Raw genomic sequence first — 14,223 nt, forward strand, 5'->3', positions numbered from 1 at the left:
CACGAACATTAAGGGCAATTTTTTTTTGATATTCCTAGTCTAGACTTATTGCAATTTCATCTTGGCCAAAGGTATATATAGTGATGAATCAAAACATTGGTTCAAGATCTGTTCTGTGTCAGCATGCAGTGGTTAAACATGTCAGAAAGCTTTTAACTCACTCCTAATTCATATGATTAAGGTTCAGATAATTATAAATAGGAAAGAATCCTGGAGAACTATCACTGATTAAACAATAATCTGTTTGGAACTGCATGGCAGGCTGAGCAGATAAAATTGATGGAGACACCCTCTTTTTTCTTCTTATACCTCATTTGTTCCCCAAGTTGCTGAAAGGAATATATAGCTCTTACTAGAGGTACGAGGTTTTGTAATGGGTCCTAAAGCCCTGAGATATTCAACTAAATAACCTAAATTCTGAGCTAGTTGCTCCAGTGGCCTCATTCTGTAGAAAACGTACATACTTCTGTATACCGATTAACCCCCAAATACAAAGCTCTTTCAATGAGTTCTGCATGCAGAACTGTGCTGTCACAAGAAGATACGTTTCCATCAGGTTTTGTCACCAAGGGGAAAAGAAATTGGATATGCTTTCAAAGTTTAATGTGTGAGGGTTCAGAGTTATACATAGAACAACTCATGGCTAATGAATGCAAGAGAAATTAAGGGGAGAATATAAACAAATGACTTTCATTTTGGATTACTTCTGCAAGGTTATTTTTAAAAAACACAAAATATATCCTTGAGATGTGGTTTGGGCAAAACTCCTGATTTTTCTTATTTCTGCTGAAAATGATAACACGGGGACATTTGGAAGGCCATAAATCTAGACTTAACGCAGTCTTGTTACCTGTCCTTGGTTGAAAGGTGAGAAAAATGATTCTTGAATGCAACCTTTGTAATCTTCTCATTTTCCTGCAAAAATCCTGATGGAGCCACAAAACCCTTAATTTAAGCTTGATTAATCATATACTGTTACCTTGAAGAGTCATAATATGCAGAAGCTTGTTTAGCTCCATCTTGAGTGAGTGCTGACAATTTTCAGTTTATAGTCTTCTCCAGCAATACAAGTTGCTGCATGCTTGGTTAGTTATATGTTATTTTTATAGCCATTTATAAGTAGATCTATTAAAATTATGTTATAAATACAGTGGGATGTGTTTAATGATCTACATATTTTATATACTTTTTAATCTTCAGAGTTTGATGTGTGAAGACTACAGGTGAAAGTTGAAAAATTAGAATATCGTGCAAAAGTTCATTTATTTCAGTAATTCAACTTAAAAGGTGAAACTAATATATGAGATGAGACTCATTACATGCAAAGCAAGATAGTTTAAGACATGATTTGTCATAATTGTGAGGATTATGGAGTACAGCTCATGAAAACCCCAAATCCACCATCTCAGAAAATTAGAATATTACATGCAAACAATAAAACAAGGATTGTACATAGAACAATATCGGACCTCTGAAAAGTATAAGCATGCATATGTACTCAGTACTTGTTTTGGGCCCCTTTTGCAGCAATTATTGCCTCAATACAGTGTGGCATGGAAGCTATCAGCCTTTGGCACTGCTGAGGGGTTATGGAAGACCAGGATGCTTCAATAGTGGTCTTCAGCTCTTCTGCATTGTTCAGTCTCATGTCTCTCATCTTTCTCTTGGCAATGCCCCATAGATTCTCTATGGGGTTCAGGTCAGGAGAGTTTGCTGGCCAATCAAGCACAGTAATCCAACAGTCATTAAACCAGGTTTTGGTGCTTTTGGCAGTGTGGGCAGCTGGAAAATGAAGTCAACATCCCCATAAATCTCATCTGCGGAAGGAAGCATGAAGTGCTCCAAAATCTCCTGGTAGATGGCTGCGTTGACCCTGGTCTTAATGAAGCACAGTGGTCTAAAGTCCTGTTTCTCAGTGGTCCAAAGTCCTCTTTTCTAATGAGATCAACTTTTGCATCTCATTTCCTCCATACTCTGGGTCCTTGGTTTCCAAATGAGATGCAAAAGTTGCTCTCATCAGAAAAGAGGACTATGGACCACTGAGCAACAGGACTTTGGACCACTGTGCTTCATTAAGACCAGGGTCAACACAGCCGTCTACCAGGAGATTTTGGAGCACTTCATGTGCTTCCTTCCATGGTAATCATCACAATTATGACAAATCACGGCTTGAACTATCTTGCTTTGCATGTAATGAATCTTATCTCACATATTTCACCTTTTAAGTTGTATTACTGAAATAAATGAACTTTTGCACAATATTCTAATTTTTCGAGTTTCACCTGTAGATGGAGGCTATTTGGTTTAAAATGAATAGCACTAAATCTTGTACAGTAGACTACATTTTGTCTAAAAATAGTGTACCCAACTCATTTCTACATACACATATATGCAGAATAGTAAACTTTTTAATTTTTTAATACCTTATGCTTATTCCCACTATACAGTTAAACAACCTAAGCCAGGAGATGATCAATCTAGAAATTCTATATTTGATTTAAGAAACCAAAAACACAATACATAGAACACTGTTATATCAACTATGTTTCAAAGTGAGGTACTGTCTCGTTGGTGGATGATCTCTGGAGGGCCAGGGATAGGGGTTGTTCCTCCATCCTGGTCCTATTAGACCTCTCAGCGGCTTTTGATACCATCGACCATGGTATCCTACTGCGCCGTCTGGAGGGGCTGGGGGTGAGGGGCACCGTTTTGCGGTGGTTCCTACCTCTCCGACCGGATGCAATGCATGTTGGCAGGGGAGCAGAGGTCGACCCTGAGGCCGCTCACCTGTGGGGTGCTGCAGGGGTCGGTCCTCTCGCCTCTCCTGTTCAACACGTATATGAAGCCGCTGGGTGAGATCATCCGTGGTTTTGGGGTCGAGTACCACCTGTACGCTGATGATACTCAGCTGTACATCTCCAACACGAACCACCCCAACGAGGCCGTCGAAGTGATGTCCCGGTGCTTGGAGGCCGTACGGGTCTGGATGGGAAGCAACAGACTCAAACTCAACCCCTCCAAGACGGAGTGGCTGTGGTTACCGGCGCCCCGGTTCAACCAGTGGGCTCCATCGCTGGCCATTGGGGGCGAGCAACTGGCCCCAGTGGAGTGGGCGCGCAATTTGGGCGTCTTCCTAGATGGCCGGCTGTCGATGGATGACCATGTGGCAGCCGTGGCGAGGGGGGCGTTCCACCAGGTTCGCCTGGTGCGCCAATTGTGTCCCCTATTGGACCGGGACCCCTTCGCACAGTCACTCATGCGCTGGTGACGTCCCGTCTGGACTACTGCAATGCTCTCTACATGGGGCTCCCCTTGAGATGCACCCGAAGACTGCAGCTGGTCCAGAATGCGGCTGCGTGGGCAATCACGGGGAGTACTAGGTACTCCCATATAACACCTCTCCTGCACGAGCTGCACTGGCTACCTGTGGTTTTTCAGGTGCGTTTCAAGGTGTTGACTATCATCTTTAAAGCGCTCATGGCACAGGACCTAGTTACCTGCGGGATCGCATCCTACCCCATACATCCCTACGACCAATTCGCTCTCACAGAGAGGGACTCCTCCGGGTGCCGTCCACTAAGCAATGCCAGCGGGCGGCGCCCAGGAGTAGGGCCTTCTCTGTGATGGGCCCAACCCTCTGGAATGACCTCCCCTCCGATATTAGAATCACCACTGACCTCCGCTCCTTCCGCAAGAAACTCAAGACCCACCTGTTCCAATTAGCTGGCCTGGCCCAATCATAGTTTTAATCTTCTATCCTCCTGGCCGGTATTTTAAATTCCTGGGGTAGATTTTTAAGTTGTTTTAATTTTTATTATTATTGTACAGATTTTTATTTAACTTGTTTTTACGGGATTCTGATGTCTTTCTATGTATATGGTATTTTAACCTTTGTCTGTACACCGCCCCGAGTCCCTTCGGGGAGAGGGAGCGGTTTATAAATTTAATAAAATAAAATAAAATAAAAATAAATGTCTGTTTATCCATGAAGTAGATAAATTGTCGTGTGTGTGTGTGTGTGTGTGTGTATGTATGTGTAAGCAAGACTATTAACATTGTCAGGAACCCAACTTATCCCATATATCAAATACTATTTTAAAATACCCATTACATTTAACTCCATTAAGGAAAAACTAGAAGGAAAGTGATTAAATATTGTTTGAGAGAAGAATACCTTTCTACTATAGATTTATTCCTCTTCCAGCTTTTTTTTTTTCATCTTCCAGTGCTTCTATGCTTGAATGGTTCACCACTTGCCATGAAAAGCTCCTGGGTTCAATTTTATATGTTAAATGCTTTTCTAAAATCTTGCCTTACAATGTTGACCTTTTTTATATTTTCAGGAATGGATGAAGGTATTTTATTTCTTAGGACTAAAATCCCCCCCCCCTCCAAGATTCGTCTAGGGTTATTTACTTTTGTCTTCAAGATATATGGTCACTGTAAATTAGTACTTTTAGAATGTGCCCTGCATTTCAGTTTTTTAATTGATTTTTTTTCAAGTTGGCCAGGTTTTTTTTTTAAAAAAAAGCATCCAAAACTGTTTTGAATTTGCACAATAAAGAATCCCAGGAGACCTGCCACATTTTGCCCCCAAATCATTTACCTTTGTCTGCATTCCAACATTTGTAAGCATTAGGGCTTACTAATCTTTGGGGCATCTACTTCCTGTACACTTACTAATTATTTCTTTCTCTGACTTTTACTTAAATCTTTGAGGTTTCCTTGTCTGATGTCACTGGGTAGGGTGGAAAGTCACTGTCATCCTCATGTCTGTTATACATTATACAGATGTAAAAAAAAAAGATGTTGAGACTCTAGAAAGAATGCAGAGAAGACCCAAAAAGATGATTAGGGGGCTGGATATATGCTAAAACATACGAAGAACTGTTGCTTGAATTATGTATGTGTAGTTTAATGAAAAGAAGGATTAGGGGTGACATGATAGCAGTGTTCCAATATCTCAAGGGCTGCCACAAAAAAGGGGGAGTCAAGCTATTCTCCAAAGCACCTAAGGGTAGGACAAGAAGCAGTGGGTGGAAACTAATCAAGGAGAGAAGCAACCTAGAACTAAGAAGAAATTTCCTGACAGTAAGAACAATTAATCAGTGGAACAGAAGTTGCCTCCAGAAGTTGTGAATGCCCCAACACTGGAAGTTTTTAAGAAGATGTTGGATAACCATTTGTCTGAAATGGTATAGTGTTTCCCACCTGAGCAGGGGGTTAGACTAGAAGACCTCCATGGTTCTTCCAGCTCTATTTCTATTCTCCTGAAAGCAGAGTAGGTTGGAACAGAAACAAGGTAACAGTGGTTCCCCTTTTGTGAAATTGGTTCAGTCTGGCAAATTCCAGAGAGATCCACAGTATGCAAGGGATCTGAGAGCCCCCCCACCCATTAAGCCAGAATATTTTCCATTCAACTTTCTGTCTCTCTGATGTGTTACACCACTTACTGCGAAATTAGTCATTCTGTGTAAGGCTTTATTTAATTAATTTACATTGCACAACTCTTCCTGTTTACTTCATTTTTTGTAAATGAAAGCTTTTGGGGAACACGCTAGATGAGAGAGGGTATTCTAATGGTGCTGAAGATAAAACCAGAAGAAGTCATTAGTCCTTCCCTTCTCCCTTCCTGTTTAGAATAGTTGTCTAGCAATAGCTCTTCTCCCCAAAAAAAGCATAAACCAAGATATTCTCTGAGTCTTTCTTACACAACTATATACTGATTGTGCCCAGGGGAGAAGTACTATCCCCAATCCTATTATCTCATATCCCTCTGTCTGAACACTGAGGAGGCTGCAATGATGGTTTGTCCCATTACAACTGCTTAAATACATGGAAAAATCAGTGTTCACCTGTTCTTAATTGTTTTTTATATTGTCTGTGTGCAGATATTAAAAACAGAATAGACCCATTTAAAAGCTATGTTTTAACTAGCTTTTAATTACATCAGCACAGAATAGAAAGGTTTTAGTCATTGATATTGTTTCATGAACACATTGTTTTAATTTACCATGTGACATCATACAGTATTTAATAATGTTTTGATGCATGTATACATTTTCTTTATACGTTTTCCAACATTAACCTAAGTGCTAATTGCACACAATTAAAAGTAAGTCAAAAATACGGTCTTTAATTTCTCTACAGATTTGGAGAGATAATGTACTTGATTGGCAGCTAATGATATGATGTTTTCCAAACAGCACATACTAAATATAATGTTCTTCAAGTCTCTTTTTTGGCTAGTAATTTCAAATCAAATTATAATTACTTGCAAATCAAAGAATTTTATTTATTTGCTTATTTCTTGTTAGATTAAATTTCTAAAGCCGTCCAATAGCATAACAACTCCAAGTAATGTACAGTGTTAAAATGAATAGGAGAAAAGCATCATAATAAACTCGGATAGTAGTTTTATATATTTTTAAAAAATGTTCTTCAACTTCCTGTAATTTCCAAAGGGGCTTGTCACACTCTCTAACTAGGGCCAAGAGAAGAACCAGATCTTCAAGGTTTATTTGAACAAAGTCAGGATAGAAGCAGTTCAAATCTCTGGGAGGATGTTGTATCAAAGGGCAGTCACCGGACAGAGAAGGTCTGCTTCCTGGGTCTTATCAGGTGGCACTGTTATACCAATGGGACTCAAACCATGTTGACTCTGTCTGATCATAATAGAACACAGAATACTAGGGTTGTCTTCTAGTCCAAACCCTGCTCAAGCAGACAATTCCAGACAAATATCTGTCCAGTCTCTTCTTGAAAACCTCCAATGATGGGAGCGCCTACCACTTCATTTCACTGATTAATTGTTCTCACTATTAGGAAATTTCTCCTTAGTTCAAGGTTGGTTCTCTCTTTAATTATCTTTCACCTGATACTTCTTGTTCTGCCCTCAGGTGGAGAACAGGTCAACCTTTTCTCTGTGACATCCCCTCAAATACTGGATGACTGATATATCAAATCTTATCCTTCTCTTCGTTAAACTACTTTTCCTCAATATGGTTCAGGGTCCAGAATCCTTATCATTTTTGTTGTTCTTCGGTGCACTCTTTCTACAGTCTCAGAATCTTTTTTGTATCATGGTGACCAGAATTGGATGCAGTATTCCAAGTGTGGTTTCACTAGTGCAATATTAACAAGTACTATCACTTCATGTGATCTTGTTCTGTTCTGCAACCTAGGACTACATTGTTTATTTTGGCAACTACAGCACACTGCTGGCCCATACTTAATATGCTGGTAATAGCCATTTAGCCATTCAAGAAAAATGAATGTCTAGGATATCTCGCTAGTGAAATTCTCACTCCCCCTGCCCCCTATTTTTAGTTAATTTCTGAAATTAAATATTGGAAAATCACATTTCCAATTATGCTTGTTTTTGGGACAAGCATCAGGTGCTGCTATTAAAGTGACTTACTTAACTGCCCTTAATGAATGGGTAGACATCACAGGAAATAGACTGTCCTTCAAATAACCAGACCCTATGCTGTAAAGGGTTTTATGGGTGATAACTATTATCTTGGATTGCACTCATAATGATTACCTGCAATCATTACAGCTCAACAAGCAGCAGAATTACATAGGCATAATGTAGCATGCTCAGAATGACTCCTGCTGCTGCAGTTTCTGGGTCTTCAATGAAAGTCCCATGAAGAGCTCATGAAAGTTGATCAAAGCATGAATGATTGTGAGGAGAGTTTACTGGTACAAAAATGCATGCAATTAGTAGACAAGATGGATCTGTGCAAAGGCCCTTTTGGCTAAATCTGCCACCTGTTTCTTAAGCAGGAGCTATTAATGTAGGAGGACACCTCAAATTATACAACAGTCCTGATGATGGTGCAACTCTATTTCAGGTTAAAAATGGAAGACACTGATCTGGGGAAAGTAGGTGATCCAAATATCAACAGCTAGTCAATCTTGCAAGGGGTAAACTTGATCCTATTCCAGCCTATCCAGATTCTGTCACTTCTGGGCACTGTGACAACATTCTGACAACATCCCTGAGATGCTTAGATGTCTGATCTCTTAGATAATTGTTTTTAATTAACTAAATTATAGCAGTTATCTTGTAAGATGTTACGAGTCTGTTGCATTTCTAGCTTATATTGTTATTGGGTTCATCATGTATTCTCACAAAGGACTTCGTGCATGAATGTAGATAAACCAAGGAAATTAAGAATCAGAAAATTGTTGATAGACCAAATCCTAACCAAAGTTGGTATTCACCAGAGTTTAGAATTGCCCTGAACAGTCAGTGTTCAAAAGGAAACTTATCTTCCTTTTGAGTATTTGCTGAACTTTTTATAATGTTAGTAGCTCCATCCAAATATACCTTGTATTTTAGGGATCTGTCAACTTCTATATGTGTTTTCCCTAGCTAAATTCCTTCTAAATGAGAAAACAATCTCACTTCCTACTCCTATCCTTGCAAAAAAGTTAATGTTGTAAGTATTAGTCCATCTGCAGTGGTCTCTGAAAATTGTCCATACTGCCGAGGCTATAGTTACAATTGGGTGATTTACATCTGCTAACATTGTATCCCCTTGGTAAGAAGATTTTATCAATCCTAATTTTTTAGTTGTCTTATTTCCTGTAAAAGTGAAAAGAAGAGGAAAAAAACAAAAATGGACCATCAGGCTAAGTTCTGGGCATCCTTATTTCTTTTATACCTTTCTATACTTTCTTAATAAGTCTTTTCTATTGCATCTATATGCAGCATTTCCTATGTAAATTTGGCCCCAAATGGGATCCAAACTAAAAATTTACTGAGCATAAATAATGAAATACTAGATAACTTATCTACTGTTCAATTTCTTGTTCCTCCACGTCACCATTGTCAAGTTCTGGGATTCCTTTCTGAGGGAGTAACCCATATTCATTTAAGAAAGTCTCCACATCTGTAGTAGAAAATTCACCATTCAATTGGTCAGTTACACTAATGAAATTGCTTACAAGCTGCCCACCTTTGTAGACAAGTAGTGTTGGAAGAACATCACTGGAGAAACGGTCTCCTGCCCCTGTGTTAGCAGCCTTGATTTTGCAAAATTTCACAATGGAGTACTCAGCAGCAAGACTAGTAAGGCTGCTGTTGAGTGCCTCACACTCCTTGATGTCATCTTCATAGATGTGGACAATTACAGTGGTGGCTTTGTGTTCTTTCTCCACAGCTTCCAGGAATTCCTTCCCATCCTGCAGCTCAGAAACGTAGCCGTGCCTTGGTGCAAAGCTCAGTCGCTCATGCATATTCTTCATGCAGCGTTTCCGGTATTGCTGCAAACAACTCTCATCTTCTTTGACATTCAACAACTCATATTCCTGCACACTCATCTGCAAGTAATTGTAAGAATACATTAAACTACAAGTGCCGATTTAATTGCCAAGCATAAAATGAGAGATTGGTCTCATGGAATATAAATAGAATATTTTATAGTCAAAGACCAGCACTGAAAGTTCAAAAGCTTTCATGTAAATATATTTATTCCAAAGAGCATTGGTAGGGCATTGACCCTGATGCAGGCTTTCCATCCAGTGTTGACAGTACCATCAGGAGGATTATTTGTACTATATATGAAAGTGAGTTGACTACAATATAGGCATTTCAATGATGAAACTGGACCAGTAAAACAAATATGCCATTGTTTGGTACAGGATGTTATAATAAGATATATCTAGTTTTATATCTATATAAGATATATCTAGTTCTAGAACAATGAGGATTCTATTCTAGTGGTGCACTGTCAGGAACATCAATCTAATTTTTGCCAATGACTTGGAGCCATTAAACTTTTCCACAAGTTGGCTAATGCAGGGCATGGTAAAATTATAAAATGGTCATATCTCAATACTCAGTCTGATCTTTGGGAATACATTTCCCTTGTTCTTTGTGTCTTTAACACTGCAAACATGGTAAAATATTGGTAAAATATAAAAGTAGGGAAAACTATTTTTGATAGGAATCCTACTTATTTGGTTCTATGATGGGTTAAAAAACCTTTTGTCTTCCAGATTTTGCTGTGCTCCCAACATCCCTCTTCTAGGCTACACCAAGGAGTTGTTGGCAACATTTCGAGTGCTAAAAGATCCCCAAAACTATTCCAGGGGTTCTAAGGATCTCACATATTCCAGGAATATGTGAAAGAGGGAGACTGCGACATAGGCCTTCCCACCGTACTTTCTACGAATGTGGATTGTGTGACATTGCTTTTATACTCACACCAATTTATTAAACAGGGTCTATCTTTTCTTGGCTGGAACAGTTCTGATTTTGAAACATGTATGATGCCATATTCAGTCTCATGCATGTTAACGATACATCTGACATAAATGGTGAAAATGGTAATTGTTACATGCATTAGCATAAAAGCCTACCCTATATTCCTTGAATATATGGAAAAACTATCTAAAACCTTCTCCCCTGTTCATCTTTTTCATTACATCATCTTCCTTCCCTCACTTACCTTACGACTGATTCGTTCTTTGGTGTCTCGGTGATCTCTGCTTTGACAGTTATAAGGCGAAGAGATTTGTCTGATGAGGAGCTCTCTCTTGCTTGGAGGAAGACGCTCTTGGTCTTGGCTCTCCAATTTAAATTTTCTCCAATCATTGATCACTCCTTTAGGTCCTAGAAGAAGAAAATGCTTTATTTCGTGTTATTTGGGTTTACTTTCTTTTTTCCCCTCTTTTTAATTATCAATTCTTTTGATGTTTCAACAAAGAAGCTTAGTGGGGAAAATAGAAAAGCAAATGCATAGGTAGATATATCCCCAATGGAGGCTGAAAGGTATTGCCTTATTATTGAAAAGAAATATCTGCAAAAGCTTTTCCAATTAAATTCACTCCAAAATTACTGTATTTTAAACTGCTCAGAATCACTTTGAATAGTGAGATGGGTTGCATATAAATTAGATAGACAGGTGATAGATAGATAGATAGATAGATAGATAGATAGATAGATAGATAGATAGATAGACAGACAGACAGACAGACAGACAGACAGACAGACAGATGGAGGCTGGAAGGTATTGCCTTATTATTGAAAAGAAATATCTGCAAAAGCTTTTCCAATTAAATTCACTCCAAAATTACTGTATTTTAAACTGCTCAGAATCACTTTGAATAGTGAGAAGGGTTGCATATAAATTAGATAGACAGGTGATAGATAGATAGATAGATAGATAGATAGATAGATAGATAGATAGATAGATAGATAGACAGACAGACAGACAGACAGACAGACAGACAGACAGACAGACAGACAGATGGAGGCTGGAAGGTATTGCCTTATTATTGAAAAGAAATATCTGCAAAAGCTTTTCCAGTTAAATTCACTCCAAAATTACTGTATTTTAAACTGCACAGAGTCACTTTGAATAGTGAGATGGGTTGCATATAAATTAGATAGACAGGTGATAGATAGATAGATAGATAGATGATAGATAGATAGATAGATGGATGGATGGATGGATGGATGGATGGATGGATGGACGGACAGACAAACAGACAGATCAGGAGGCATTTGGGTGCGATGTGTTATGGCTGCATTAGCAGGCATTTGGGTGCAAAAAGTCATAATTATGGACCTTATGGACCTTACACAGAATAGGGTTCTCTCCATCTACTGGTGGAGACTTAGTTACATGAGGTGATTGTAAAAGATCCAGCTTGGACTAATTATTTCTTTTATGACAGAATATGGGGAGGGACTACTCCGGGTGCCGTCCTCCAGAGAGTGCCAGAGGGCGACGCCCAGGAGTAGGGCCTTCTCTGTAGTGGGCCCCACCCTTTGGAATGACCTCCCCCCAGACATCAGGACAACAACCGACCTTCGCTCCTTCCGTATGAAGCTGAAAACTTACCTGTTTCGACTAGCTGACCTGGCATAATACTACAATCTCTCCAGCCCAGGGCATTTTTAATTGGTAATTTTAGTTTTTAAGGGTTAATTTCACTGGGGTTTTAACTTTTTTAGGTATTGTAACTTATTTATTTATTCTTACCTCCTCTGTACGCTATATAATACTTTTGTACGTCGCCCCGAGTCCCTGTGGGGAGAGGGGGCGACTAATAAGTTCAAGTAATAAATAAATAATAAATAAATAACACAAATATAAAAAAGCAACAGTAAAAATAAAAAATATGGTTTTCTGCCTGCATGGTCTTTGTGATAAGCCGAAGGACAGAAAGAGGGAGTAGTGACTTTCCTCCCATATTTAGTCATACCAGGGGTTGTAACACAAATATATATATATATATATATATATATATATATATATATATATATATATATATATATATATATATATATATATATATATATATATATATATTTGTGTTACAACCCTGAGCTAATTAGCTCGAAATAGATCTATACTAATCTCCCTTTATTTATCAGTACAATTACAACACACACACACATATATGTATGTATGTATGTATGTATGTATGTATGTATGTATTTGTGTTACAACCCCTGGTATGCCTAAATATGGGAGGAAGGTCACTACTCCCTCTTTCTATCCTTCGGCTCATCACAGAAGACCATGCAGGCAGAAAACCATATTTTTATTTTTAATGTTGCCTTTTTATATATATATGTTGTATTTGTACTGATAAATAAATAAAGGGAGACTAGTATAGATCTATTTTGAGCTAATTAGCTCTCATCAGCTAGCCATACCCTTACTGGGATTTGAACCTGGGCTGTCTTATATCTTAGGCAGGAGTCTTAGCCACTAAGCCACAGGCTCGCCTCCTTATCAGTTGAGCCAGGGAAATAGGTATGTATTTGTGTTACAACCCCTGGTATGCCTAAATATGGGAGGAAGGTCACTACTCCCTCTTTCTGTCCTTCGGCTCATCACAGAAGACCATGCAGGCAGAAAACCATATTTTTATTTTTAATGTTGCCTTTTTATATATATGTTGTATTTGTACTGATAAATAAATAAAGGGAGACTAGTATAGATCTATTTCGAGCTAATTAGCTCTCATCAGCTAGCCATACCCTTACTGGGATTTGAACCTGGGCTGTATTATATCTTAGGCAGGAGTCTTAGCCACTAAGCCACAGGCTCGCCTCCTTATCAGTTGAGCCAGGGAAATAGGTATGTATTTGTGTTACAACATTTAGGCATACCAGGGGTTGTAACACAAATACATACCTATAGTGTGTGTGTATATGTATATGTATTTGTGTTACAATCCCTGGTATGCCCAAATATGGGAGGGAGCTCACTACTCCCCCTTTCTGTCATTCAGCCCTTTATTTATTTATCAGCACAAATACAACATATATATGTTGTATATATATATATATTCTTAAGAAAAAAAGAAAAAACTTCCTCCCTTTTCCAGCACCTTAAAGCTACAGGACATGAAATCAACTTTGAAGGAGCCAGGTTAATCTCCAAAACAGAACACCTCAACAAGAGAATAATTATAGAAGCCATCGAAATAGAGAAACACCCCCACAACATGAATAAACGTGATGATACCTCCCGCCTATCAAACATCTGGAAACCAGTCCTAGCCAACAAACGAACACCACCCATCCCCCAGACCGTTACAATACAAAACAACAATGCACACACAGCCAGCACCAATCAGCACCAATCTACCAATCATGATACAACCACACAACCAATCATTCCACTTATTGAAACAAAGCCAGCACCCCATCCCCTCCCACCAAGATTTACAGAAAGACGGCAGCTGCGTTCCCATTTTAAGCCCAAGCCTGAAGATGGCAAGTGAGATCTTGCCGAAATGTTGCCAAGACAATCTCAATCCTACACGGGAAAAGACCCGAATACAACAAAAGTAGCATGCATGCATGCATGCATGCATACATACATACATACATACATACATACATACATACATATATATATATATATATATATAATTTTATATACATATACATACCCACAGACACACACACACAATTTTGAATTTATGTATATATTGAATTAACTCTACATTGCCTTCTCTATTCTACAACATGTTCTTGCTGCTGCCATTACAATGGCAGTGTTAAGCAAGGTGTCCAGAAATCAGTTATTTGTCATTTGTACCAGGGATATTTTGACTTGATTACCTGTATGTACAGCTTCTGGGGCTTCAAATTCTTCTTCCAAATTAATACTTTGTTGGTGTTCCATGACTGTAACAGGCTGAGAGAGACTAGTAGTCAAACAGACAAATTTTTTAAAAAACATT

General features: G+C 38.6%; 1 protein-coding gene across 1 annotated transcript; it reads right to left on the reverse strand.

The window, feature by feature from the left end:
* Nucleotides 1–8,805: 8,805 nt before the first annotated feature.
* PDC (phosducin) lies at nucleotides 8,806–14,165 on the reverse strand (the record flags this gene model as incomplete). The annotated part of the gene is made up of 3 exons (XM_081948922.1): nucleotides 8,806–9,333; nucleotides 10,464–10,627; nucleotides 14,102–14,165. 3 exons carry the CDS (start codon nucleotides 14,163–14,165, stop codon nucleotides 8,806–8,808), a joined length of 756 nt encoding a protein of 251 aa, XP_081805048.1.
* Between the last annotated feature and the right edge of the window lie 58 nt (nucleotides 14,166–14,223).

Source organism: Natrix helvetica (genome assembly GCF_964273705.1).
Source record: "Natrix helvetica genome assembly, chromosome: 3".
Classification (NCBI taxonomy): domain Eukaryota; kingdom Metazoa; phylum Chordata; class Lepidosauria; order Squamata; family Natricidae; genus Natrix; species Natrix helvetica.